The sequence below is a fragment of the Thyridium curvatum genome (genome assembly GCF_004353045.1).
Source record: "Thyridium curvatum strain D216 chromosome Unknown NODE_23_length_467585_cov_82.455940, whole genome shotgun sequence".
In the NCBI taxonomy this organism is placed as follows: Eukaryota; Fungi; Ascomycota; class Sordariomycetes; order Thyridiales; family Thyridiaceae; genus Thyridium; species Thyridium curvatum.
The window spans coordinates 106,546-133,217 of record NW_022156778.1 but is presented as its reverse complement, the minus strand read 5'-3'; the positions used below and the strand labels follow the sequence as shown (position 1 = coordinate 133,217).

General features: G+C 54.2%; 6 protein-coding genes across 6 annotated transcripts; 1 reads left to right on the top strand and 5 right to left on the bottom strand.

The window, feature by feature from the left end:
• Positions 1 to 1,871: 1,871 nt before the first annotated feature.
• On the bottom strand, positions 1,872 to 6,865 carry E0L32_004686 (uncharacterized protein; the record flags this gene model as incomplete). Its single annotated transcript, XM_031139123.1, has 3 exons — positions 1,872 to 2,507; positions 2,562 to 3,171; positions 3,228 to 6,865. 3 exons carry the CDS (start codon positions 6,863 to 6,865, stop codon positions 1,872 to 1,874), a joined length of 4,884 nt encoding a protein of 1,627 aa, XP_030996839.1.
• Positions 6,866 to 10,806: 3,941 nt separating this feature from the next.
• Positions 10,807 to 14,747, bottom strand: E0L32_004685 (uncharacterized protein; the record flags this gene model as incomplete). Its single annotated transcript, XM_031139122.1, has 11 exons — positions 10,807 to 10,820; positions 10,885 to 11,209; positions 11,273 to 11,393; positions 11,468 to 11,501; positions 12,100 to 12,113; positions 12,169 to 12,368; positions 12,423 to 13,517; positions 13,578 to 14,054; positions 14,106 to 14,400; positions 14,457 to 14,587; positions 14,655 to 14,747. 11 exons carry the CDS (start codon positions 14,745 to 14,747, stop codon positions 10,807 to 10,809), a joined length of 2,799 nt encoding a protein of 932 aa, XP_030996838.1.
• An 824-nt stretch (positions 14,748 to 15,571) lies between these two features.
• On the bottom strand, positions 15,572 to 16,210 carry E0L32_004684 (uncharacterized protein; the record flags this gene model as incomplete). Its single annotated transcript, XM_031139121.1, has 4 exons — positions 15,572 to 15,653; positions 15,714 to 15,888; positions 15,950 to 16,107; positions 16,176 to 16,210. 4 exons carry the CDS (start codon positions 16,208 to 16,210, stop codon positions 15,572 to 15,574), a joined length of 450 nt encoding a protein of 149 aa, XP_030996837.1.
• Positions 16,211 to 16,973: 763 nt separating this feature from the next.
• On the bottom strand, positions 16,974 to 18,928 carry E0L32_004683 (uncharacterized protein; the record flags this gene model as incomplete). Its single annotated transcript, XM_031139120.1, has 2 exons — positions 16,974 to 17,938; positions 18,001 to 18,928. 2 exons carry the CDS (start codon positions 18,926 to 18,928, stop codon positions 16,974 to 16,976), a joined length of 1,893 nt encoding a protein of 630 aa, XP_030996836.1.
• A 1,234-nt stretch (positions 18,929 to 20,162) lies between these two features.
• E0L32_004682 (uncharacterized protein) lies at positions 20,163 to 21,621 on the top strand (the record flags this gene model as incomplete). The annotated part of the gene is made up of 3 exons (XM_031139119.1): positions 20,163 to 20,257; positions 20,320 to 20,415; positions 20,478 to 21,621. The coding sequence occupies 3 exons, from the start codon at positions 20,163 to 20,165 to the stop codon at positions 21,619 to 21,621; spliced, it is 1,335 nt and encodes a 444-aa protein (XP_030996835.1).
• A 487-nt stretch (positions 21,622 to 22,108) lies between these two features.
• On the bottom strand, positions 22,109 to 26,226 carry E0L32_004681 (uncharacterized protein; the record flags this gene model as incomplete). Its single annotated transcript, XM_031139118.1, has 6 exons — positions 22,109 to 22,124; positions 22,177 to 22,184; positions 22,259 to 22,936; positions 23,006 to 25,967; positions 26,043 to 26,136; positions 26,196 to 26,226. The coding sequence occupies 6 exons, from the start codon at positions 26,224 to 26,226 to the stop codon at positions 22,109 to 22,111; spliced, it is 3,789 nt and encodes a 1,262-aa protein (XP_030996834.1).
• Between the last annotated feature and the right edge of the window lie 446 nt (positions 26,227 to 26,672).

Sequence of the window (26,672 nt, the reverse complement as noted above, 5' to 3'; positions counted from 1 at the left end):
TTGCTAGCTATCCACTGCAGTACTGTGATTTTCTATTAATATGATGACTGGACTGGCTGAGAGTGCTCGCGTATGTAGACGTTTCTTTGGCTGGTCTTGCATGTGCGCCTTCCAGGCTGGCCTTGCCATTGTCGTGGCCAGGTAAACATATCTTTGCTTTCAAAGCATCTGACTCGGACTGAATCAGGTATCCGGACGAGTACAATGCTCCTGCGTCCTCGACTACGCGCTCAACAGAATGCCGTATTGTGTCATCGCTGCTTGTTGGTAACTCTGTGCTGAGGTGAGACTGGCTTTTTGCAGAGATCTTCCATCCGAGAAGGGTTGCTTCCCAGGCCTTTATCTCGACCGTCCTCGGGTGACAAGCCCGGGGTTGCACGTAGAAAGGCGGGATTCCGCGCCACGTGTAAGTCTGTAAATGTTATGTTATTTCCTTTGCAATATGAAGTTGCAGGTTGGAAAGATTGGACAAGGTCTGAACCATGCCCGACAACGCTTGCTCTTCTTGATGTTAAGCAAGGGCATAGATAAATACATCAATGAACATTACTCGGCTGTGTTTTAATCTGGGACCGAATCAAATAATTCATTCATTCTCACTTACAGCATTCAAACATAGAACTTTAATTGAACACTCATCACAGGATCCTCATTGTACTTTACGACCACGATGTCACAGACACCAGACAGCATGAGAATCACAATACATAATACATACGCACACTTGAACAGCTCAAGAGAGGAGATGAACCTTCAAAGAAAATCAAAGCTAGAAAAGAGTAAAAAGATGGTCTTCCCCTAACGAATTTCCGGAAAAGGGGAAAAGCACATCTCCTCTGACTCCTCTCATGGGGGTATATTTTGGTTTTTCTTGGAAAAATTCATCTGCCAAAGAACAACCACTTCCGCCGGCCAAGATAGAGCATCTCGCCCAAGACCTCTTCGAGCCACTCGTCCTCTTCTCCCCGGGGCTACTCAGACTCCTCTCGTGCTCCCTCCCTTCGAAAGCCACTCTGTCTGTGTCCCCTTATCAAATCCTGGCCAGGAACCAAAAACGCCCCCGTCACCACTCAGCCGTTTCGTCTCATCGTTGATATAGAGTAATCGGTCATGGCAATGCCCTTAAAGTAAGTACCCCCGACTTACAAGTCGTTGGAATGGGTAAAGAAGAAGAAGAAGAAGATGACCATGGCCGTTCGTCCAGGAGCAGCTGTCGAACCCCCAGGATCTGTCGAAGATAGAGTATATGAATTTGTTTTCTTTTTCTTTCCATCGGAGACAAACCCTCTAGCAACTAGCTAGGATCATCGGACGGCGTCCGCGGAGTACTGGCTCCTTACCTGCCTGTCTGGCTGGGTTGGGTGTTGTACGCAATAAACATGCTATGCCGCGCCGCGCGATGCAAAAAAACGAGTTTCATACGCATGCAGAATGCAGTAAAATCAAAGACAAGGAAAGGGGAAGAGAGAGCAGGCAACAGTGTACCGTCGAGGGCATGGGGACCCCTGACAGCAACGTTGGTGTCTATGATTCTGAAAGAGGAAGAAGAAAAAGAATAACAGTGAGGAGTCGTGAGTCCCAAATCCATCTGCTCTCCTGAGCAATTCATTCCTCCTTAGTCTGTGACGACAAAGTCCCGTGTCATAAAATACCGGTTCCAAACAACTGGCCAGAAGTCTCTGTCTGCCCTGACCGTAGCCAGCATCAAGACTTGAACTCCTTGTTCGGCCCCCATTTGTACAAGCGCCATGCCAGGCGAAATCTCTCAAATTCCGAACTCCATCGCCAAAAATCGACATGGATTCCAGATTGACCGTTACAACAATCCATTAAAAACTCCATCCGCGAGTACGCAATCCACCGCGGCGTCTCTACAGGTAGATATCGCCCGGCTCGCCAGCGACCCATCGTCGCCACGCCTCATCATAGGCATCCTCCAGATCTCGCACCCATCGTCTGGTATCAAAGAGCGCACAACTCCATTTGCTCTTCCACAAAAGTTTGCGCAGTTCCGCAAGGCGACCCGAGCCCTCACCGTACCCATCCTTGGTGATGCGGTACGAAAGGCTGTTAGCCAGTTTGACGGCGCGTTGTTCGTAATTGATCTCGTCCGGAGCTATCAGCTCCTTGGCAGCCTGGTCACCCTCGGGGCTCTTGGGAAGCGCTCCCTTCAAGATCGATGCTGCCATGCGCGAACACATCTTGTACTCGTACCGCGGCAGCGTTAGCAGAGGGGTGCTCGACCACAGCACATCTGCAGCCGTTGTATGCGCGTTGCACTCCGGAGTGTCGAGAAACAGGTCGCAAACACGAGCACGCGAGATGTGCTGTTGTTTGGGCGCTACATCGGTGAAAATGATGCGCTTGGCGACATCCTCGCCAGCCCAAGCCGCTGCCGTCTTCTTGAGATTGCTCTCGCCGAGCTCAGGAAATCGAAGAAGCCACAGGACAGCTCGCGGAACACTGGACAAGATTCGTAGCCACGTACGGAAGGTGGTTGGATCAATCTGAAAAAAGATTAGTACGAGAGACAACAGTGTCATTGACAAGATTTAACATACCTTGTATAGCTGATTGAAGTTGCCAAGGATGATGGCACTGTCGGGCAGATTCGGGAACAGCTCCTTCCGCATCTTCCACCGTCGGCGTTGCTCATTCTCCCAAGTTATGCTTCTCTCGTCGGCATCGGCAGACTGAGCGTGGTCGCAACAGAAGAACGTATCTCTGCAGAAGACAATGTTCTCTGTATAGACCCAATCCTCCGTCTCGGCGTCCGCCTCGTCTTTAAAAACGTCGTCGAGACTGACATTGTCCCGGTGAGGCCTCAGAGTAGAGGGTGGGACCGCTGTCGAGTCCGCCAGGAGATAGTCGCACCACTCGGCGCCAAGCGTGCCAGCAAAACCCATGAATGACATCTGGATGGGCGCAGGCCGGGCAGCGAATATCTCGTTTCGGGCACCTCGGGTGTAACCATTCAGGTTGACGAGGATATGAATCTCGTCCTTGACGATTTGATTGATTAGCTTGTCTGAGGCCCAGTTACTGACATCGCGGAAGACAGGTGCCTCGCGCTCAATCTGCTGGCGGTGGACGGATTTGTCGCTCGCGGTTGTCGCGTAACAGAACGCCTTGGCCCGGGCTCGATTGTGGAAGCCGAAGACAGATTGCATACTGTTGATTGATCAGTATCTCCAAGCGTACAGAAAGACTGTTGGATTGCTACTTACAGATGTGCCAGGGGATGGTTGTTGAAGTCTGACGAGACGTAGCCAATGTTGAGATACGGCTTCGGTGGCGGAGGCGGAGGATAGACGCTGTTCGGTAGCCAAGGAGATCGAAGTGTCGAGCAAGAAATCCTCAGAGCATTGCGCTGAGAGATCATCCGTATATCCTTGGCAGTCAACGGGCAGGTAAAAGTATGGAATGGCAGGACTGTTGGCGCTGAAGGCACAGTCAAGCCGCTTGGTGGCCGCACTCGTGGGTAGCCAGCAGGCGACTCGGCACCTACGATGTATTTATCGTGATACCATAATCGCATGGCCGCTCGTGCAGATCTCTCAAGCAAGCGAAGCAAGCGTGAGCCTTCCCAAGATTGACCGGCCCATTTGCGAAGCGCCGCGTCCAGGTCGACGTGTCCGTCGGTCTTGGAAGCCCCAGAGGCTTTGAGCTGAGTGACGAGCATTTCAATCATGTTGTTTTGCAGGAGACCACAGCCCCAAGTAGCTGATTCCTTGAGCTGGCGGCTGACAATGTCGACCACGTTCTTGGTGAGCCCGCTGCCATGATTGATGACCTTCACATCCTGGAGCATACCGCTGTCGTCGACATGCCACCGGTCAAACTTTCCACCACGGAGCAAAACGCCTCCGCGGCCTTTCCAGTCACAGACCGAGTTGAGTGCCGTGGATAGCCCACATACGGCCTCTGAAAAATCTGGATTGGACGCAACTGCGCGCCTGTAGTACGAGATCGCATCCTGGATTCGGCCTCGGTCCTTGACCGCGTTGGCTAGATTGGTGAGGGCGATATCGAACGTTCCGTCACATTCAACCGCGCGTTCATACATCTGAATCGCGAGGTCGAGCTGGCCAATGTCTTTCAAAAGGCTGCCAAGGTTCGTGTGCAGATGAACGTGCTTCGAATCGAGATTCAGGCCATAGTTGTAATATGCCAGGGCAAGAGCAAGCCCACTGCCCGCAGCGATGCCAGGAATCGTCTGCGAGACGGGAGTGTCGACAGAAGAGCTATTCTGTGCAGCAGGTTGCTGCACGCTTGCCAGTAGGATACCGACGTTATTAGCAGTGGACGGGCTTTCCTGCAACGACAGAGAGAGGTAGTAGAGCGCGAGAATATCGCCGACTCCAGAAGGCTGTCGGAGGAGACCTCCAGGTGACCCGCCGTTGGAAAGCGCATCTTGGAAGATCTTGGCAAGCGATAGTAGTGAATTGCTGGTAGTTGAGACCGCTGATTTTCGATGGCTGCCTTCTGGCACATACCGCAGTCCTGGAAGCTGACCGCCATAGTTTGCGAAAACGAGTTGAGCAGTGTGCTTGGCCTTTTCAGGCGGAAGAAGCAGTGGATTTGATAAGGATCGCTGCGACGAGTTCGACCGCGAAGGCAAGGCGTTGGGATCCCTTGGCGATAGCACGTACTGGATCCTTCGGATTAGTCGGTCCAAACGTTGGATGTCCCTTCCTGCACTGATGAGGACAGCCTCCTCAAAGGCTTCTGAAGCCTGTTCAATGTCCTTCAGCGCATAGAGCATGTTGCCCTTGGCGTGGACAAGGAGCAGCATGCGGCCGTTCTCATTGCCCGGGACTGCGTAGCCACTGGAGCCAAAACCTGGCTGGAGCATAGCATCGCTGTTCCTCCTCGGAAAGGGGCGCTCATGATCGTCCAGATCCGAGTCCAGGGCAAACCGGTCAGGCGTGGAGTCGCGGACAGTTGCGGTCGAGCAGCTGGTCTCACTGGCAGTATCTGCGCTATGCTTACGCGACAGCTCGGGCCTGTTCATCCGCAGAGCGTCCTGAACAAAAGTAATGGTGGCCACTGCCTCGGAATTCCGATGATTTGAACAGAGAAGCCCAACAAGGTGCTCCACAGCTTCGAGATAGCTCGGACGGAGCTTTACGGCCTGCACCCATTGTTGTTCGGCCTCGTCATGTCGATTCAGGCAGTAAAGCGTGGCCGCAATGTTGGATATGGCTTCGACATGGCTCGGATCGAGACCAATGATGCGGCGAAACCACTCGAGTGCCTCCTCGTAGTGTTCCAGACCATAGTGCAGACAGCCACCAAGTAGCATGCCGTCGATCCACTTCCAGCCGCTTTGCGTGCACAGCGAAGTGAGCATACCCAGCGAAAATTTCGCGTTCTGAAGGGGCGAAGAGACGTCACCCAGAGATTGAGTTCGGTAAGGTTTGCTGGAGTATGGATACCTGTGCAAAGCTGGATTGCCAATGACCTGAGCCACCACTGTAGCGCCCGAGTGTCGATTGTCGAAGTTGATGGCGGCAGCCGCCGGGGTGCCTGATCCATTCTGAGCCGCTAAACCTTGGCCCAAGTGTGCATAACGGCCGGGAGCAGCCGCGTTCAGCATAGAACCTGGGGGATACGACGGTGAGATCTTTGGTTGTCGTGGACTCAGGCCGATGCTCAACTGCTTTGGAGGTCTGGGAAAGACGACCATCTTGGAGGAATGTCGTAGCCCGGCAAAGTTCTTGCCCGGATAGATCTTCTTTGTATGGCTCAGATATACCAGTAGATCAGCGTAAGTCTTGTGAGCATGTGCCAGGGCCCGCTCTTTGAAATGGGCTTGCGATGAAACACTGCCCGAGGCCAGATCATAGTTGATGGTCGGAGTCGCCTGCAGGGACAATGATTCAAGTCGGCGCCGTGGGGACAGGGGAGTCGTCGGCGACTGCTGCTGAACAGAGAACGGCCCGTCCATCTGCGTATTCGGCATCTGGAAGGGGAAGCCAGAGGCAACCCCTACCCCGCTGGTCATGGCATGGCCCATGCCGCCTTGGACGGGCATGTAGGCATTGTCAAAGGCAGCATTGGCAGGGATGAAGCCCAGGTTTGATAGAGGAACCTGGGCATAGTACTGGAAGGCGCTGTTATCTCTCCAAACAGGCGGCGGTGTAAATCCAGCGGGATTGAAGGCGGTCGGTCCGGCCGAATATTGATACATCGGAGCGAAGACGGACTGCATTCTGGGCACTTGGTTGTAAGGGCCCTGAGAAGGGGCATGCAAATACATGGCTTGGTCAAACGCAACTGCATCGGGGGACGAGATGTTCTGCGTCTGCGCCCACTGCCCTTCTATCGTCGAGTTTGCGGCACCTGCAAGACCTAGGTTCGAGGGGAACATTCCGTTACCGTGCTGCTGCTGCGGTAGCGGCCAACCCATCGCTGCCATGGATGATTGCTGGCCGGGTCCGCCAAGGGGCGTATCTCGGTGGGTCATGGCCGTTGGGAATATTCTGGACGAGGCGGCGATTGCCATCTGTTTCAATGGCGGCGGCCCGGTAGCAAGTCCCGCTGGTGAGCCGTCGTATCCTGCATCTATCGTTCCGTTCGGCGTCTTTCGCCGCAACTGATGCTCGTTGCTGTCATTGCCATGACCAAGGGCCAACGAATCGCCCAAGTGATATGTGGAATGGTGGGCGGCCCCTGAGCTGCGGATCGGGAATGCTCGTCGTGCATTGTCGCTTGCTGGTTGGTAGGGATTAGAGAGGCCGGAAAGGCGCTGTTGAGCGAGGTGGAGCGACTCGTTCGGAGAGAGCTGACCTTGAAAAGAACCGAAGCCGCCCAGCTGGTGGGGGTTCTGCACCGCCTGGTGCGGATGGACAAGCGGCAGCATCGGAGAGGTAGGCGCAGGGAATATCGGGAGAATCTTGTGTTGATTTGGGTATCGTGGGCGAGGTGAATGTGAGTGGCATTAAAAGAGTCGTAAGGAGCGTAACGATCGCAGGTCGCCTGAGGGAATCAGACAGATCTAGGATCCTTGCCTGCTGGTCGTACCATGGCTGCACAGGCTGCTTGTTGGCATCTGGACAAGCAAAGGGCGGGACAGAGCCAACGCCGAAGATTCCCAAGGATTGCTCTGTCTTGCCGCGTCGATAGCTGCCTCGTCCTCGTTTTGATGTCAGTGTCGCCGCGCTCTCAGCTTTGACGCTACCGCAAACGGTCACGCTAAGGTGAGCTTCTGGTGAGCCAACAGAGCAGAGCCGTTGGTAGTGTATCTAGGGGTCCCGCGTCTGGGACGTCGTATCTCGTGAATGAACAGAAACCGTGAACGCAAATGAAGCTGCTCTTTTTTTTTTTGCTTGATCTTCTTCACTTCCACCAAGATGGCCCTTCAAACTTGAAGGCGGTGGGGTTGTGGAGGAGAATGCAAAGGTTGTAGAATGGAAACCATGGGGTGGGGAGATGATCAAGAGTGGGTTTTCAGTGGGTGTGCAGGGGAACAGCTAGCGAGGTTTAGGTAAGGTAAGCACGGCACAGGCATGAGCTGGTGATTTTGGACTGGTGTTTTTGCTCTCGCATTGGCTCGCGGACCAACCAAGACACGAATACCGGTAGGCACCTACCAGTGAGGCTGGCTGGCTGGCTGGCATTTGGCACTGGCACTGGCGCCCAGGGCTTGTGATACAAAGTACCACTTTGGACAGGGCAGGGCCGTTTGTGTTTTCAGACATGCAGGCTAAGGGGGGCGCCCTGCGCTATGCACATGCCCTTAGACCGCCTCTCTACCTACCTACCTAGGTGATTAGAGCATCTAACTACTTTATTTGATGGAAACTGGCACTGACAAACATGGCAGAAAACGAACAACCCCAACCATGGATTGAGCTGCCTAGTATTGATGCAACAGCAGCGGTAGTGGTGAGCGGCCAGAGATCAGCACAGGTGAGGGTCCTGGCACTAGAGCATCACGCCGGGCCCCCTGCGGGAGACCTGCTGGCCCTGCGTGGGGGAAGCCGTGCTTGCCGCCCCCGGGACCTACCAAACCGCCATTCGGGCCTAGCTGCTCCCCCTAGCACCAAGCACTTGAGGCCCTACCGCCGGCCCAGCAAACCTAAGATAGCTCGCCCGATGCACCACCACCCTCCAGCTAATATCAGACCAGCGTTTTAGCAGCCACCAGACCGTGGCCCCCCTGCCCCCTTGGTATGTACCTTACCACGGTACTGCTATGTGTGGCGCGCGCTGCACTCTAACATCCCGACCGTTGCTGACAACCGAAGAAGGAGGGATGATGATGCTGATGATGGGTATTTTATGACGCGCGGCGAAAAGAGGAGGGAGACGAGAAAGAAGCGCTGAAAAAGGCTGACAGGCTGGCTACCACAGACACCAAATCTGTACACCTCACTCACCACCACCACCACCATCACACCCTCTTTGCTGCTCATTATCCAGCGCATGGGAACAAACAGCACACGTAGGGATTGACAAGGTGGCCCTGGCCTAGCCCCAATCCACGCAGACATCTATTTGATCGGCGCCCGAACTGGCAGAGAAGCCGGCGATTCTGCCCCTCCCAAACTCCACCCCAGAGGGGGACAGAGCCCACTCAGCGATTACCTTACCCACTGGCGCTAATTTACCACATGCACCTCTGAGCACTGCATTTGGGCGATCCCACGGATGGATCCTGCGCCAGGCGGCAGAGAAAGTGTGAAGAATGGAAAGGAAAGAGAGAGAGAGAGAGGGAGAGGGAGATGAGAGACGAGACAAGCCACAACCCACCCATGGAGACGGGATGGACACATCCTCCGGTCCAGCTCCCCAAGTGGCCAACCTGCCGCTACCAACTCGGAGCACAACTCCCAACACCTCAGCACGTCCTGTCTTGATCCCCGGCTCCTCCATTCCGGGAATCTCTTCCCTGCAGAAAGATGCAGAAAGAACAGGCAAGCGGTGACAAGAAGTAAAACTCAGGAGACAAGGACAATGAACAACCCTCGCGCCCGTCACCTCTACTTAGGACCATGTCACCACCACCCTCCTACAAAGTACCACGAGCAAAGCCCCCGAAGTACCACCACATAGCCGCCTGGTCAGCCCGCCCGCCCGCCCGTCCAGTCGCCAGCCGTCACTGACCCTGCTTTTTGTGTCTTCTGCCCTGGCACCTCCTTCCAACTCCCACCGCAACCCGGGCTCCACCCCGTGGTAAGAAAAGATGCCAGTCCTCCCGGGCGGTGGTGGCACAAACCTGCAAGAATCTTGCCTGCCTTGCCCTGCCCGAGTTTGTTGTCATCCTGCGCTTCGTAATACCGTGACTAGACTGGTCCGGGGTGTGTGTGTGTGTGTGCGCGCGGTGCAGTGCGTTGTGTGGGTGGCAGCACACCCCAAACCTTGCATGCAGAAGCGGTGCTTTCTGTCTGGCTGCATCACACCTCCATCCTCGGCCGGCCTCCCCTTTCGACCAAGGCTGACCGGGATGCAAAAGGCGACTTGCCGTTGGGAGGAGGTTTGCCTGTCGTCGCCAACGCTGATCTCTGGGCGCCTGCCATCCATCACAGAGGAGAGAGAGGGCTCCACATGCGAATCATGTTTCATTTACACCTTGCTTTTCCCAGTCTCAAGATGTGGCAGCATTGATACGACGGGATCCTTGCGCCTGCATTTATGCGTTGGGATTGGGAGGGGGGAAGAGGCGAATGCATTTAAGAGTGTCCTCTCGGCTGTGGGCAACACGCAAAAAACCCAGCGGGATGGATGATTGCCCAAAGCTTGTGCCTGCCCGTGATGTACTGTTGCAGCATTGTTAGACGAGCAAGAACATCAAACCAAGTACCCGTCCGTCCTATGTCCACGAGAGGAGGTGAGTTGAGGTACTCTGTACACCACAACGGGATTGCAACTCATCGTAGTACCTCTCACCGCAGCCTTATCAGCCACCCGCGACACGAGACAAATAGAATGGCGCGCTAGTAGGTATATTTGAGGGTAGCTATATGAATTTTGTCTGACTACATCCCACCTCCCACATCGATATCCTTTGCAGACCTGATATGCTTCTGCGCTTGTTCTGGAGCATAGACGAACGTGGCTTACAATATGATGAGATCTTTTATCTTTCGCTCGAGCTTCTTACGATAGATGAAGATGTAATTGCTACCAAGACATGACACCGCTTGTCTGATTAACTCATTCTTTATTCATCGAGATGCTTCCGTGCATTGGGCTGGGGTCCTAGCTAATGGCCACATTGCATGTGAATCTGTCCCAAAACAGCTTTCCAGCTCCCCAGCTCCCAACAGCTCGCTCGGCTTTGCCGGCTCTTACAGTGATACAGTGTCAATGTGATATTGTCATCATGTATTACAACAAGTCGTCCCAATATCAGAGCATGATCGGTTGTCTCACCTTGCGATTCTCTACAAAGGGTCATCCGTAGAGAGGATGATGACTATAATGGCATCTCTCATCTCAATCCTACCTTCCTTTCTCTGATAACAAATCTTTTGTCGGTAAAAGAAATGTTGGCCTCGAATATGGACCTCAGCTCCCACCTCTACCGAAGTAGTAGGGGAGCCGCGGTGAGTAATGGGCCACGACAATCAATCTTCCTCAGCACTGAAATTGAGATTGAACATGGAGCGCAGTTCAACTCAGAGTGTAGGCCAGGTGTATATCCCTTTCGATTCAGTAGTGGCATCGTTGCGTGTTCGCGCGTCAACGAGATATTCGGACAAGATTCTTTTTTTATTTCGCCGTGGCTGGCAAGCCTGATATAAAGCAAGCCTGAACTCCTAATCACATGCCAAGATTCCCAACCCGCCAGGTCATAATCTACTCTTCGGGAACTGCGCGATCATGGTTAGCCTCACCCATCTGTGTCGCACATGGGGGAAGTAATGGGGGACGTACTGTCAATCTCTCCAGCATCGATTGCCTCAATGACGCTCTGAGGGGCCTTGCCGTCGACCTGGCAGCCAACACTGAAAGCGGTACCCAGAATCTCCTTGACGGTGCCCTTCAGCTCCTTGGCGAAGGACTTGTACCGCATCGTCCGCGCAATGTCGATGATCTCATCGAGAGAGACTGACTTGTTGTGCTTGATGTTCTTCTCCTTCTTGCGGTCGCGGGGCGGCTCCTTGAGCGCCCGGATGATCAGGGAGCTGGCTGTGGGAACAACGGAGACGGCGGCTTGACGGTTCTGGATGGTGAGCTTGACGGTCACGCGGAGACCTTTCTGTAACCCAGTATGTAAGAAACTATTGCCTCCCTAGTCGTGTGCGGATCGAGGTTTCCATACCCAGTCGCCAGTGGCCTTCGCGATATCTTCACCGACCTTCTTGGGCGAAAGACCAAGAGGACCGATCTTGGGAGCCAATGCCGAGGAGGCACCGACCTCACCACCGGTCGCACGGAGGTGGCTATTTCGAGAATGTCAGTTCAATGTCGGCTTCGTGGAATGTTCGCGAGGAACTCGGGATTGGTGGTTGCATACATGACCTTAACCTCGTTGGGGTCGAACTTGGGAGCTGTAAAAAAGAATATCAGTCATTCAAGTCTTTCGAGCAGCAATTCGAGTGTTTCTGGTGAACTTACGCATCTTGTCCGTTGGCTAATTGAAGATGCGATTGATGCTGGGTATGGGGTGGGAAGGTGGCAGCTGAGCAGAATTAGATCTCGAAAAAAATAATGTGTGGGATCTCAGGGTTTGTGAAGGTGTGGCTTGAAATTTTCGCGGGGTGGGGACTAAGCGAGAGTAGAAAGAGACAGGACAAAGTGCACAAGCCACACTAAGGACAGCCACAGTTTCCACTTTCTGGCAATTCGACGCTAGCTTAGTCATCACCAATTTGGGATATTCTTAGCCAGGCATTTGATACCTCGACGAACCAGGTGGAGACTGGTGATATGATGAAATGGAGACGGGCCGGGTTGCTAATAACATGGACTATCACATACGATCAATCACAAAGGTTGTGGAAGCACCGGGGTACGTGTGAGGTTAAGTTTCAGAATTTGAATAGCATATTTTTCTCTACAAACACCGGGAATACAGGAACAAGGCATGTATCTCATAATCCACCGCTGCTCATCATCTCATATTGGCTTCTCTCCCTCAGCTCGTACCGCTCACGGCCAGCCTGTAACGAGATTAGTTTTGGTCCATATTGTATACCAAAGAGACACCGAACTTACTTCATGAGGTGGTCCATGAATGTCTGCAGGGAGACATCGTCTGTGAAGATAGTCTGAGCCGTCTGTGCTCCAACACCGCCATATGCACCCGTAGTGTGAGTGGTCGACGGGTTCAGCTTAGAAAGCAGGAAGCGAGCTTGCGATCCGCCAGCATCGCAGACAATGAAACGGGGCAGCGGGAAGCGATCAGTGATGAGATCCTACAGTGACAAATTAGCTAGAGCTTCGATGCGTTCAGCACAGGGAGGACTCACTTTAGCATCCTCAATGGGCTGCTCCAAGAGGGCGGCAAAGTTCTCATAGCCCTCCTGGTCCTGGTAGCCAGCTTTCCTCCACTCAGCGATGGTCTCTCCGTGGAAGATGAGAATGTGGAAGAAGGTGTCGAGGAGCAGGATGTGGGTGGCCTGGATGGAGGTGGAATCCAGAAGTACGGGCTGGCCACCATCCTGGTCAAAGGTGTAAGAGTCCAGGGTGGGCTGGATCATCACGAGCGAGTTGCTCACGTCCTCGTGGTTCAGGACGTGCCTGTAGAAGGCGGTTTCATCAGGAGAGTTGTTGAAGACCTGTAGGAACTGACTTCTCCGCAGGTGGAACATGAACTGCGGGTAGAGAGTGAAGTTCTTCTCAAGACGGAAGGACGACGGGTCATCCTTGCGGTAGTCGGCAAACCTTGAGCAAAGCCTGATCAACATCCGATCAACCCAGCGAAGGACATCCGGACCGTCATCCACCTCGGCCTTGAAGACGGCAATCCGAGACATCAATACTGCAGCTGCCTCCTGGTCGAAAGACTGGGAAATGGCCGGGTCGCCTGATGGGCCACTGAGGTTCCGGGCGATGGTAGTCACACGCAGGTGGAACTGGCCTGAGGAGTGCTGGTAGTACGTGAGGAACTGCATCATGCCCTTCTGAGGGACCTGTGCGTGCTGCTGAGGACCACCTTGAGCGATCTCGAAGTAGATACCGTAACTCGCGTTGGGATCGATGCCGCACATCTTCCACGAGCACGTATTGCCGATACCACACTCGGTCTCGCCCACGGATGTCGATTTCTTGTTAAGCGAAACGGCATGTCCGATCAGGCCCGTGACCTTGAGCTCCTTGGTGGTCAACACCTCCAGGACAGCGTTGAAACCCATCAGCAGATTGTCGTCGCCATCTTTCTCAAACACGCGAACAAAGGACTGCTTGAACATGGAGGAGGTGAAGCTGTCAGTGAGAATAATGTGTCCTCCAGTGGAGTTGCACAGGCCCTTCATTTCGAGAAGACCGACTTGGTCAAGGCAGCCCGCAAACACATCAATGATGTGTCCGTTGTGAGCAGTCCGCTTGGCGAGATTATCGTAGAACTAAGTGTACACCTCGTTAGCCAGTGGCAAAGTCGGCAAAGCGCACTGCTTTTCACGCACCTTCAGAGCCTTCTTGTAGTACTTGATGTTGTCACGGTCGATATCGTGGTGAGAGCGAATAGGCTCCCTCAGCTCAGGACCGACAACCATGCCCGGGCCCTCAGTGGCAGGACCGCCAGCGAAGAGCATGATACGGCCACCCGCATTCTGGAAGGACGACTCAAGCAGACCGACGGCGACGCTCAGAGCAACGCCGGTGCAACGAAGAGCTCGGCGGTCGTTGGCAACGGGCCAAGGGTCCTTCTGCAGCTGCTCAAGCGCCTTGGTCAACTGGAATTCGCATTGCGCGACCGGGAGCAGGAATCGTGCGGCAGGGCCCATGGGCATGGGTCGGCCGGGTTGCGGCTGCATGCCGGGACGCAGGGCAGGCTGAGTCAAACCGAGCATCTCCTGGACCTGCTTAGGGCCGTATTCCTTGCTGCCACGGAATACATAGGACTTTGCACACTCGGTATAGCCGATCTCGTGAACATGGGTCTAGAAAATGGTCAGAATGCCGCTCGCAGGCAATGCAACGTGGATACTTACCATGGTGCCATAAGTGATCAGACCGACCAGAGCGTTCTCGGGCAGAAGGCTCAGGCTCATGATCAGAGACTCCTTGAGGGCAGCCAAGCTGTCCTCCTCCTGGCACATATCAACGACATAGAGGAAGATAGGGGGGCTGGGTGCCGGTCGAGAGAGCCTGTACTCAATAGTCGTGTTCGAAGGGTGCAGCTCGGGAGGGATCGCATTGGCGGTGATGTCCTTGTAATGGGGAGGCAGAGGGTTGCGCGAAAGGCAAAAGGGGCACGTCCAGAGACGAGCGCGGACATCGACTTGGCTAAAGCGGAGAGTCAGTATCGAATTGAGCTGTTTCGTTCAGGCTTCTTCACGCACCAGTAAGGGTTCAGAACTGAACGGCAGGGCTGCTTGCATGTGACAGGCTCGAATTGAAGCAGAGGGGTATCAGGCTTCTCCTTCAACGGGGTATAGAGAGCTCCGATCGGGACCACGAGACGGGATGCCTCCTACAGCGCGGGTTAGTCCTGGGCATCGTACAGGCGAGCCAAGAGCTCTTCGTTCCGATAAACTGACCATGCGAGTGCTTGGAAAGACATTCCAGCTCAGGCGAACGCCATCGCGGTCCTCAATCTCGCTCCACTGCTCCTTGAGAGCCTCGTAGTCCATGTTGTCGTCGCTTGATCTGGTCGAGGGCTGAACTGGGATGCGAGGGTGTCCTCGAGAACAAAGAATGAATGTCAGACAGACTTGATGCCAGCGACCGTTGCTGTCGAAGAGAACAGCTGGACGGTCCTTATCTGACTGGCAGGTGGAAATTCGGTGAGATCCTCGTGCACGCGCAGCTAAGGACAGCAAGTCGGCCCCACGAAAAGGACAGGTGCGATGAGGTTACCTGTGTGGCGCCAGCTGTGGCTGCTCTCAGCCCAGCTGGAGCTTTGGGGCTGCCTGCATTCACCACCTACCAACATCAGTGGGCAACCGACAACAGCCGGCCATGGCCATAGTGAGGACCCCACCCCCAGCACCGAGAGGACCACTGGAGGATACAGCCCAGTTCCTACAATCTTCGAGCGGAATCAGCGCACCCTCACTAGTCCAAAATCGTGTGCGAGGTGAAGCCGATTTGTGCGCTTTCCTTCCCTCATTACGTGCTTACACGTAAGAAAACTTGGCTTACTCTAATTCAACTTCATCTCTCATGGCCTGCTTATAAGAGCCTGTTCGAGTGCATTGTCCCATTGCATTATATCTACCATCTTACGAGCACTGGGCTTCGAATTAAACACCAAAATTCAATGGTACTAGCAGCTTCTCAGGCAAGATGCTATGCTTGTTGTCGAATATACGAATTCCTTTCTTCTACATTCTCTTACACTGTCTCTGTCTTTCTTAAGCCTGTCGCTCATGCGTCCTGGGCTTGTTCTCCATGCGGTGACAGACTTGAGATTCACCCTTGCACTTTTTCAAACAGATAGAGAAAGCCGCCCCTTCTATGCCAGCACCATCGAGACCGTGGTGTACACTGCCATAACGCGCAGAGAAAGGTCAGTCAAGCTGGCCAGGCTTGAGCCCCTAGAGCTTGCCATTAGTATCTGCAATACGCCTACAATAGCCTTGAAGAAAGGCACTTACAAAATGCGACCCTTGGGGCCCTTCTTGCTGGTGTAGCCCTGGCCGTAGAGAACGCGGGCCACAACCCAAACGGCACCGAGCCCGGCACTGGCAACAGGGAATCGCAGGCCGGAGATGAGCAGGGCGCCGAGCCAACCACTGTGGTTCTCGACAAAGTTGGACTGCGCGCGTTGGGCTGCGATGTGGACGGTCAGTCGTCGGGATGCCGGTCTCTCAAGAGGAGGCACAGTCCTTACCGCAGTTGAACTTGAACACGGCCGGGTCCTTGTCTGCCTCCTCCTTGGAAGCATAAGCGACAGGGTAGGGAACCTTGGCCTTGCCGCGCGCCACGGCAGTCAATATGTAGTGGTAAGTGCCCAGCAGGAAGCTGGATGACGCCACGGCCAGCACGTAGCTAAAGGTTACGGTTAGCTGTCTGCTTGTGGGTTGCTCCCCATCATACCTGTGGCACAATATGCTTACCTGTACTCAGTGGGAAGGGTGATAGTGAGAACCATGATGACGTTTCTAGACTAACAAGAATACGAAATATAATAGGTCAATTCAAGATGCCCAATGTTGCCTTTGATCCTATGTCGAGAAGGCGAAAGACAAGGAGGAAATGGTGTGCTACCCTATCTCGATTTATACTTCTTCGATGCATCCAGTCCAATACGACCTTTCCCATGCTCCCTTGACCGGGGCACTAAAAAGCTAGGCCTACAATCCACGTATGCAATGACGGCTAACACTAGTTGACTAACATGGCCATGCTCTGCACTGCGAAGAGGCGGGCCGTGGGGAAAGCTTGGTAACAGTACTCCACGGCTTCTCGTTGATCACGGCAGAAGCGCCCCGAAATGGATAGAAACAACACAAAACAGACAGACAGACACGCCCCCTTTCTAGCACACGGACACTGCCCAGACATTCCGTGTTCCGTTGGATAATTATTCACATATCGAGGGCCGCGATCATGGAGACACGGTAGTGGCAATGCACCAATCGGAGACTTCAACGGAATACTGACCATCCGAAGTCCGATAGTGCACTGAGCAGCCAACATTGAAGTCTCAAACCCCGGTTAGTAGCTTCACTACGACGGCACTCGGCTGCTTCATGTTAGCACCCTGCAAGCCCCGATCTATCTTTCGCTTTCTTGCCTTTCGTCATTCCAATCCCGCTCGAGGTAGTATAGAGGGCATCCCGGGAACTTTCCGCTCAATATATTTCCAAGTTATGCCTATCCAGCCTTACTAATACCGCTCTCGCGCTCCATTCTCAGCCGGTGCATCTCTCCTCCGGGGGCCTCCACTCAAGGCCCAGGCCGTCAAACACGCGCCGTTCCGCCGTGACCATGTCGGGCGCCTTTCCCATCCCAGCATCCTCGAGATCAACCCAAGCACCATCGGCACGGCTGCGGATACCGCTGCTGTCGAACTTGAGGCCTCGCTCTCTCTTGCAGTATCGTCGCAGGTCTCTCTGAAATGTCGTGCCGCTCGTCCAGCCCAGCACTGCGCAGCCGGTGGTCTTCCACGGACTGATGATTATGTCGACACGCCGGTGCGGATTCGGGTTCTTCTTGAGAGGCGTGCCGCCCGAATCATGCGCCGGGTAATCCGGATCTTGCCAGACAACCAACGCCTTGTCCAATGTATCGAAACCCGAGCTTGGGCCCTTCCTATCGTTGCCCTTCCAGCTCACCGGGTGCTGCCCACGCTCCGAGTTCTTCATGCTGAGAGTCAAGGTATGTGTGATGTACTTGTTCTTCTCCAAGTTCAAGACAATCTTTTCGATGAACCCAGACGTGGCCGACTCGTCGGGATGGCTGAGGATGAGGTCGACGTCGCCGCTCATCTCTTTGCCTCTCCGATAGCCACCAACAATCACCATCTGGAAGCCCTTGCGGATCCGGTTGGCGTGGGCGAGGGTGATCTCTGCTATAGCTTCAACCTCTTTGCGGTGGATCTTGAGTTGGAATTCGTCGTAGTACTTCAGGCCGATTTGCTGCACCCGGCTCAGGCCGTTCCATCCGTACTCCACGACATCATCAAGATCTCGCCATCCCCGCTTGTAGAATTCCCGGGCGGTCGTCTCTGCCACGCCCCAGATCTCATAGAACAGCTTGAGCACCGAAAGCTTGGCGTCTTCTTCAGCAGCCTTGGCCTCGCGTAGGAAGCCCGTTTCCTTGTATTCATGGAACAATACGGCGATCTTAGAGCCGCATCCTGGAAGTCGACCAACCTCTGAGAACATGGTCAGCAAGGAGATGCCCATGCTACTACTCCAATATGTGCCATTTACTTACCAGCAGCTGTTAATAGTCGATATGGATAGGCAGCAATGGTTGCAATCGCCGTAGAGTAGGCTCGGACCCCGATCTTGTCGCCTGTCAGTGTCCGAACTGTGCGGATCTTCTTCAGCTCTTCGATGAAGTCCTCATTTGGTGGGTTGACTGGGGTCGGCCTCTGGCAAGAGTAGGTGGTGTGCAAGAAGTCTGGTATGGGCGGTAGATGTTCATCGATATCATGCTCCGATGTCGTCTGTGACAACAACGCGGGAGGTCGGGGAGCAGGCGAGCTTCTTGCTTCTCGCGACCTCCGCCAGCCAGGTCCATGTCGCCTTGATGGAGACGGTATGGTGTTGGCAGCATCAGCAGCTGCTCTCGCCAAGATTTCCTTCGGCTTTGGTGTTGGACTCTTTGGCTGTTTTGCTGCACTCTCGGCATTGATTTTACGGCCCTCATAGACCAAATACTTATCGACGGGGAGAACCTTGCCTTCGGCTACAGAATCAGTGAACCAGGCAAGCTTCACCACCCTCACGATATTTGTACTAGCAGTCCTCTTTCTTGGGGCTTCCGCTGGTAATGTCTGTGTAGACGAGCCCACTCTTTCACCAGAGGTGATATCGTCAATGCCATGGTCACTATCCCATAACGTGTCCAGCGTGCTGACTGTGCTAGTTGCGCTTGCAGGACTCGAAGGAGCTTCAGCATGCGCCTTGCTTGAAGGCGAGGAAGCTTGAATCCGAGCCTGGATCGGTATATCCTCAGTCGCTATTTTCCGGTGGCGAAGCTCAAAGAGCGCTCGTTCTCTGCGGGAGACCTTCCCCAATATCACTTCAGCCTCGTTGGCGTCATATGTCAGGCTTGGTATCTGCTCCTCCACCTCATGGAGCTCATCGTGCGTGAGATGAGTTGGCAAGAGATAGATTGTGGGGAATGCAAGAGCCATGGTCATGAACACGAGCGTGACATTGGCTGGTGTAAAGCACAAACTCCTTTGAAGCTTGAAAGCCGATGCATCGTTAGCATAGCGTTGTCGAGTTGGTATTCACGTCAATGGCTGGATGACGGGAGGGATTTGCCAGCTCTCGAATGGCAGAGACAGCTAACACACGCAAAGAGGGGCCAGACGTCAAGTCAGGGTAAGATTCGATGAAAGTGAAGTTGGATATATAGAACGAAAGGTAGCTAGTAAGACGGGACGAATGTGACCGACTGGTGATGCAATCCATGGCACATCACTAAGCAAGCCGTCTCACACCGAGCTAGTTCTCCCGCTGTCTGTAGTCATTCTCAATTATTGCATGCTCAAGCATGCTGACATAGCAGTGGTGCAGAACCGAACATCAAAAGTATGTCTGGCCCTGAATTCCAGAGCTGCAAGTCTCATGGAGTGGAAAGGTAGAAAAAGAAAAAGAAAAAGAAAAAACAGTCAAAACATTCGATATTGTGAGCCCTTTGCCTTACAAACATCGTCCAGATCCCCGCAGAGGCATCAATCACTCAGTTGCGGGGCTCTCAGCGCCGGCAGTGATGTGATGTCACACCTTCTAGCTCGGTACTCTTGCTGGGAGCTGTCAAAACTCTGTGCACGTGTGTGCCGAGCGACCTGAGGCAGGGATCGACTTTAGTGGAGAACAGTGCAGGCAGCTTGTGCCTTGTACTCCGTAGCTGCACCTTATCCTAGTCGCCCAGCTATCAAATCAACCCACCACGCAAACTTCAACAATTCTCACCAGTCCCAGCAATCGACTCCTTTGCAGGACCAGGAACAAGGGATCTGGCATCAAAAGCGACTCTGGGTGGCCCAAGAGGTTGAGGCCTAATTCCATTCGCTTGTGTTCATTTCCCTTACCCAGCCAGCCTCGTTCTTTATTGAATGCTAGGCATTGTTGCGCTTCAGAGACAATAGCCTCCCTCATCTATTGTTGACGGCTTTGTCAGACGATCCTTGGATCGCGAACACTCCTCCTCCCCGACTGGATCTACTCGCTGTAGGTCGCTCGTTACCGACTAGATATGCGACATCCAACACATCCTTTCAGGTAGCGCGATTGCTACCGCTCTTCACCTCTCTCCTCGTCTCCAACCTCGATCTGACTTGAGCGTCCTCGACACCTCGACTACCGCTATCGATAGAGCACTCTGAATACCTTCTTCGATCTCTTGTAGACATAGCCGCCATGGACCTCGCAAAGCAACTTCTCCGCACGGTGATGCGAGCCTTCTACGAAACCCGACACATCCTCGTCATCGACGCCCTCGTTCTTCACTCTGCGTATGTCCACGGCGACTGGAATGGCCTGCGCACATGATGAGCCGGACTAATAGACGTTCTAGATTGCGCGATGATGACTTGGCATATCTGATGAGCATGAACACCAAAGACCTGCACAAGCTCTGCGCCTTCTTGCGAGACGCTCGATGCCTGGCAGTGTGCGTTCTCTGACATGCTACCCACCCAATGCGCCTAGAGCTAATCCAGTGCCGTACCACAGACACTCCCGACCCGAGAAGGCGAGCGAGACTGCACGGCCCGTCAACCGGATATACTACTACATCGATTACCGGCAAACGATTGATGCTATCAAATGGCGCGTCTATAAGATGGACAAGGACATGCAAGGCACAACGGTCCCGGCCAGCGAGAAGAAGGAGTACTTCTGCCCCCGGTGCAAGGCAGAATGGACACAGATGCAGGTTCTCGACAACTGGGGCCCAACCGGCTTCCTTTGTCACAGGTGCGGATCCGTCTTGACCCACGACGTCGAGCGACAGTCGACCGGCCACCAAAAGAGCACTCGTATGCACAACCAGTTCAAGTTTATCACCGACCTCCTACCGCGTATCGATTCGGTCTTTATCCCGGACAACAACTTCGATGTCGCATTCAACTCGAGGCTGAAAGTCGTCCGCGATGCGCAGCACCAGATTGCTCAGACGATCGCCGTTGACCCGGCAAGACCTACCGCCGTCAAGGGCCTCGCTAACACCGGCCCGACGTCCATGTCTGTCATTGTCAACAAGGGAGATGGCCCGTCAGAAGAAGAGAAGGAAGCAGAGCGGCTTCGTAAGGAGAAGCTTGCCAAGCAAAACGAACTCCCTGCCTGGATGGAGAGGAGTACGATTGACGGCGCCTCGTACAAGGTCGATGGGACGTCCGTCGGTGCCATCAGAAACGATACCACCGACGTCAAGGATCCGAACCTCAAGTCGCACGTGGACGACCAGGACAGCTCCGAGATGGCCAGCATCTTTGCCCGCATCAAGGAGCAGGCCGCAGAAGAGGCGGCCAGAAAGGCCAGGGATGAGGAAGAGGGCGTGACTGACGACGAGGACGAGGACGAAGACGAGTTTGAGGATGTAGATGTCGCGACCGGTAGCAACTCGGCTGTTGGAACACCGGCGAGCACGGCCGGCGCGCTGGCGCCCACCTCGGTGCCCGCCGTGCCCTCGCCGCTCCGCCAGTCGAACCTCAAGCGGGAAGCATCCAGCGGGGATAGTACACCGGCTGGGGGCAACACGCCGGGTGCAGAGGACCGTCCGGTCAAGAAGGTGAAGGTGGAAGAGCCTCCTGCGGCGGCCGTCAAGGCCGAAGAGGCCGACAGTGATGAGGATGACCTGGAGTTTGAAGACGTTTAGATTCTCTTGCAAATGATGGGATGGCCGATCATTGAGGACCAGTGCTATCAAGAAAGGCGTCATGGGGGGTTGGGCTCTACAAAGTCATCTGGCCGGCATGTATATCGAAAAAAAAAGGGACAATTCGCCGGATGCCAAAAAAGAAAAGGGGGCTTTGTCAAGTTTGGCGATGAAAAGTCGCAATACAGGGTCGCTCTTGCTACAAAGCAAGCATGTACGAAATAATCAAATGTCTCTTTCTGACAAGCATCATCTGTCAACCCTTGAAGGCTTTCGGTCAAAGATGACCCTTTACATAAGAGGGAACTGATAACCTGGTATATTATCTCCGGCCAGCGCGCCCAAATGCTGGTAGCGATATAGAAACCATAATTCCATTCCACTACCGATGACTGTGAATCCACAACCTCCGCCCGATAGCAACTTGGCCCATCATGAACTCATCAGATCTAACAAAAACAACTCGTGGGCTCAAATAGCGTGGGGATCAGGCATCCCACGTTCTGCAACGAGACGTAAAAGAGACTTTCAACCTATTTGCAATCTTACACATACTTTCGGAGCTAAGAAAAGGGTGGGTGCTATTAGTATACGAGGTTCGCAAGAGGAAGGACGAGGAAAACAGAAAAATACTCACATCCAATGTCAAGGTCCTCGAGCTGTTGACGTCTTGGTCACGATACACGCCCACCAGGCTCTCGCTGTCCTGGAACAGGCCCGTCTTGAGACTGATGACGATGAACTGCATGCCCGGGCCGGCGTGCTCGCGGATGTACTTCTTGATCTTCTCGACGTTGGCGTTGTCGAGCGCGGCGTCGACCTCGTCGAGCACGAAGAAGGGCGAGGGCTGGTAGCTGTGGATGGCGAAGAGCAGCGCCAGCGCGGCCATGGTCTTCTCGCCTCCGGAGAGGTGCTCCATGTCGCGGAAGCGCTTGAGCGGGGGCATGGCGTGGTACTTGATGCCCGAGAGGTAAGGGGTGTCGGTGTCCTCCTCGATGTCGAGGTAGGCCTGGCCGCCGAGCGGGTAGTTCTCGGAGCGCGTGAGGTCGCGGTAGACGTGCGAGATCTGCTCCTGGATGTGCGAGAAGGCCTTGTTGAAGAGCTCGAAGCGCTTGGCCTTGACCTGGTCGAAGGCGTCCTTGGCCTCCTTGAGCGCCGTGCGCGAGTCCTGGAAGTCCTGCTCCGTGGAGCGCAGGCGGTTCTCGACCGACTCGAGGCGCTCGATGGCGCGCATGTTGGGGTTGAGCTTCTCGAGCTCGGCCGTGAGGGACGCGATCTTGTTCTCGAGACGCTCCTCGACGTTCTCTTCGTCGGGCTAGGATGTGTGTTAGTAAACAAGTTGCATAAGGGGGTGTATACAATACAAAAGTAAGAGATAACCCACGTTCTTGAGATCCTCATCCAGGCTGTCAAAGTCCAGTTCGATGCCATAGTCGTCCATGGCGGCCTCCATGATCTCATCGTCGCCCTCATCAATATCCATCGCCTCGGTCTCCTGCTGGAGCATGGCGTCTTCGTTGGGGAGATCGTCCAATGAGCCTTGTTGCAGAGGAATGCTGATCTGTTCGAGCTTACACCTCCTCAGCAGGGCGAATTTACTGGCACTGTTCTTCTGCACCTCCGTTTCAAGAGCATTGATTTCCTTCAGGCGAGCATCAATGTCCTTGCTCCTCTTTTGGACCTCGGCCTTCGCTTCGGCCACCTTTTCGGATTTCTTTGCGTGCTCAGCCCGAAGCTGCTCAAGCGATTCCTGGAGCTCTGCCAGGCTCTCTTGCTCGTCGCTCAAGGACTCTTCAACGCTCTTCTTGTCCTGTTGGTAGGACAGGATATCAGCCTGCAGCCGCTTGAGCTGATCTTGCATTCGCTTTACTCGAGTAGCAGTCTCATTGTGCCTCGAGGTCTCCCAATTAAGGGTACTCTTGAGCCTTTGCTTCTGTACCTCGAACTGGTTGCGCTGCTCAGTAGCTTCTTGCTCGAGGCTGCCTTGCTGCGCTTCGTATGCGCGAATGTCGCTGTAGCCCAGCTTTTTGCAAAACGCAGCAAAGATCTTATCCTCCACCTGAGCAATAGCTTGCTTGAACTTGGCAACTGTTTGGCGCGTGTTCTCGAGCTTCTTAGACTCGGCCTTGTACTTCGGCTCCCACTCGCGTAGCTCTCGCTTGGCGTTGTCCAGCTCCTTCTTTTTGCTCTTGACGTTCTGGTCAAAACCCTGCATCTCGTTACGTGCAAAGTGTAGCCGCGACTCGAGGCCTGCGAGCTCTTCTCGGGTTGTCTCCTCGTGCTGACCCCGCCTGTCGGTGCGCGGGAGTTTCTGCAGATCCTCGACGAGCTTCTCCGCCATGCGCTCGAGGTTCTGAACATCGTGCTCCTCGAATTTCCTCTTGTTGCCCTTGTTGTCTGGAAGGCGACCACCCGTCATCAGACCACCCTTGTGGACAACGAAGCCATCAATTGTGACGGCCTTGACGGGCAATTTCCTGACGTAGGCGATGTTTCGAGCAATCTCTAGCGAGTCACACACGACCGAGTCACCACAGACGTAGGCCATGGCGCGGTCAAGAGATGCATCAAAGTCGATGGTGTCGATGGTGAGGCGTGCGCCAGAGATACCCTTGATGGACGAGTTGGTGGCATTCACCTTGATGTTGTCCAGGGGGATGAAGGTCATTGGCGGCAGGCGCTGATCTTTGATGTATTGGATACAGTCACCCGCTGCCTTCTCGGTGTCAACGATGACCGAGTCAAAGTCTCGGGCAAGGGCGTTGATGACAGCCTCGTCGTATTTCTTTTGCTTGGGCTTGCATAGCTCGCCAACTCTGCCTCTCACGCCAGAATAGAGTCGCTTGAGTGCCGAGACTGTCTCCTTGATCCGCATCTCTTTGTTGCTCTGGTGCATGCCCTCTCGTGCACTGTCAAGCTTCTTCTTGACATCCTGGAGCTTCTCCTCGAGTTCCGTGCGAGTATTGTTTACACGGATGCGCTCTGATTGCAGCTGGTTGAACTCCTTTTTCTTCTTGTCAATCTCTGACGACGTTTGCTGAACGGCGGCCTGGGCGCTATCTTTGCGCTCCTTAAGAGTGTCCAGTTCGGTCTGGTACTTTTCGACCGCGGCTTGGTAGGTCTCAACTTTGCCCTTGAGAGTGTTGACAGTGACCTCGTCACTCTTCAGCTGACGAGTCAACGCATCTAATTGGCCTTGGTTCTCAGACGACTTGGCCATGACCTGGGCCCGCAGGGCGTTGTACTCTTTGCGATCGGCATCGCTCAGCTCCTTGCCCTGCTTCTGCAGCTTTTGTCTCCATTGTTCCTCAAACTGCTGCTGCGCTTTCTCAACAAGAGCGAGGTCCTTCTTGGCCTTTTGGATGGTCGCCTGTTGCGTATCTCGATCCCTGCTCACCGTCTCGATGCGGGATTTGAGCTGCTCGATCTCCTTGGAGCTCTGAGCCACTTTCTCATCGATGGGCACAAGACTCGCCTCTTTGTCTTCGATGCTCTTCTCCTTTTGCCTGATGTTCTTCTCGATCTTGCTGACCTCCCGGCCGATAGTGGCTTGATCGCGTCGAGCGGCCTCAAGCTTTTTCTCAAAGGTCTCCACGTTGCGTCGAAACTCTTTGAGGTTGTCTTGATGCTCCTGGATCTGGGCACTGGACTCGTCCATGACACGCTGGAAGTGATACAGCTTCCACAGAATGTGAGTGACGACGGCATCATCGCGCTCCTCTGTCTTCTTCTGGAAGTTCTCTGCCTCCTTTTTCTGCTCCTGGTATTGTTTGATTTCTGAGTTGATACCCCGCCTACGGTTCAGCTGGAAGCTCTGGTTTTCCGTGGCCTGTTCTTCCTCCACCTTGAGCCGCTCGTATTCGGCCTTGTACTCCAGGCTTCCAGAGATTTGCTCGATCAAGCGGGTGAGATCTTGTGGCGATTGCGCAGCGATAGCTTCGACATCGCCCTGGAAGACCAAGAAGTTGCGGGCTTTCATGAGGATGTTCTCAGCCTCGAGAGCTTCGTTGTACTGCTGAGCAGTGACGACGCGGTCGTTTATCCTGTACTCGCTTGCACCCTGGTTCGTGATACTGCGCTTCCACTTCTGCTCATCGCCAGCGTCGTCCTCGTAGACCGCCATAACCCAGGCAGTCTTGGGGTCGCCCCTTGACGCCTTATGCGACTCGTCGTCCTCCCCGTTCTGGTACCCATTAGTCTGACCATTCGTCTCCGGGGCCGCTGCTGAGCCATCTTCGTTGATCTTTGATGTTTTCATGACCCTGCCCCGATACACCAGGTCCTTGAGGTGGCTTGATCGAAGGTGGGATGACTTAATGCCGAGGACGAAGGAGATGGCATCCATGCTGAAAGGGCCACTGTCAGCAACTACTGCAAATGTTTTGCTGATTAAAATGCAGGCAAGACGAGAAATGTCTTACGAGTTGGACTTTCCGGAGCCATTTGGACCGATGATTGAGGTGAAATATGAATCGCCAAACAAGAGCGTGTGGTGGCCCTTGTAGGACTTGAAGTCTGCCGCGAGAGTCAGCAATTGTCTGTGAAGCAGATAGGCAGTATATCTAGTCACGTACTGAAAAGCTCTAGCCGCAGAAGCTTGCCCATTGTGAAGAACGAATGCCGCGAAGCAGCGCGACGTCTAGCTGGTTATGAGGTCTCGCGATGGAGAAGAGGCCCGCATACACAACTCAGGCACGCCGGGATTGGGATAATCAGAAACGCGATGGTCTAGCCGTCGGACGGAATCAAACGTCAATGTCTCATCCCACACGGCTGCAGCTGCCCCAAGTTGTGGCGTTGTTGCAGCTTGTCGCATTCGGGGCAGTAGGTAGGTGATGGAGGAGGGACTGACAGCGCGAAATGCGATCAACTTTACGCGACGAATTGCGACCGCGGGGGAGCAAGCACGTCTGGCAGGACACAGGCGCACGGGCCAGCGCGACGGGCAGCTTCGGGTCACCTGACTCAGGCACTCACTGGTGTGTGCTTGTACTTGTACAAAGTACCTACGGAGTAGACCGTGACCCCACCCCAGCAGATCTTCCAGTGGC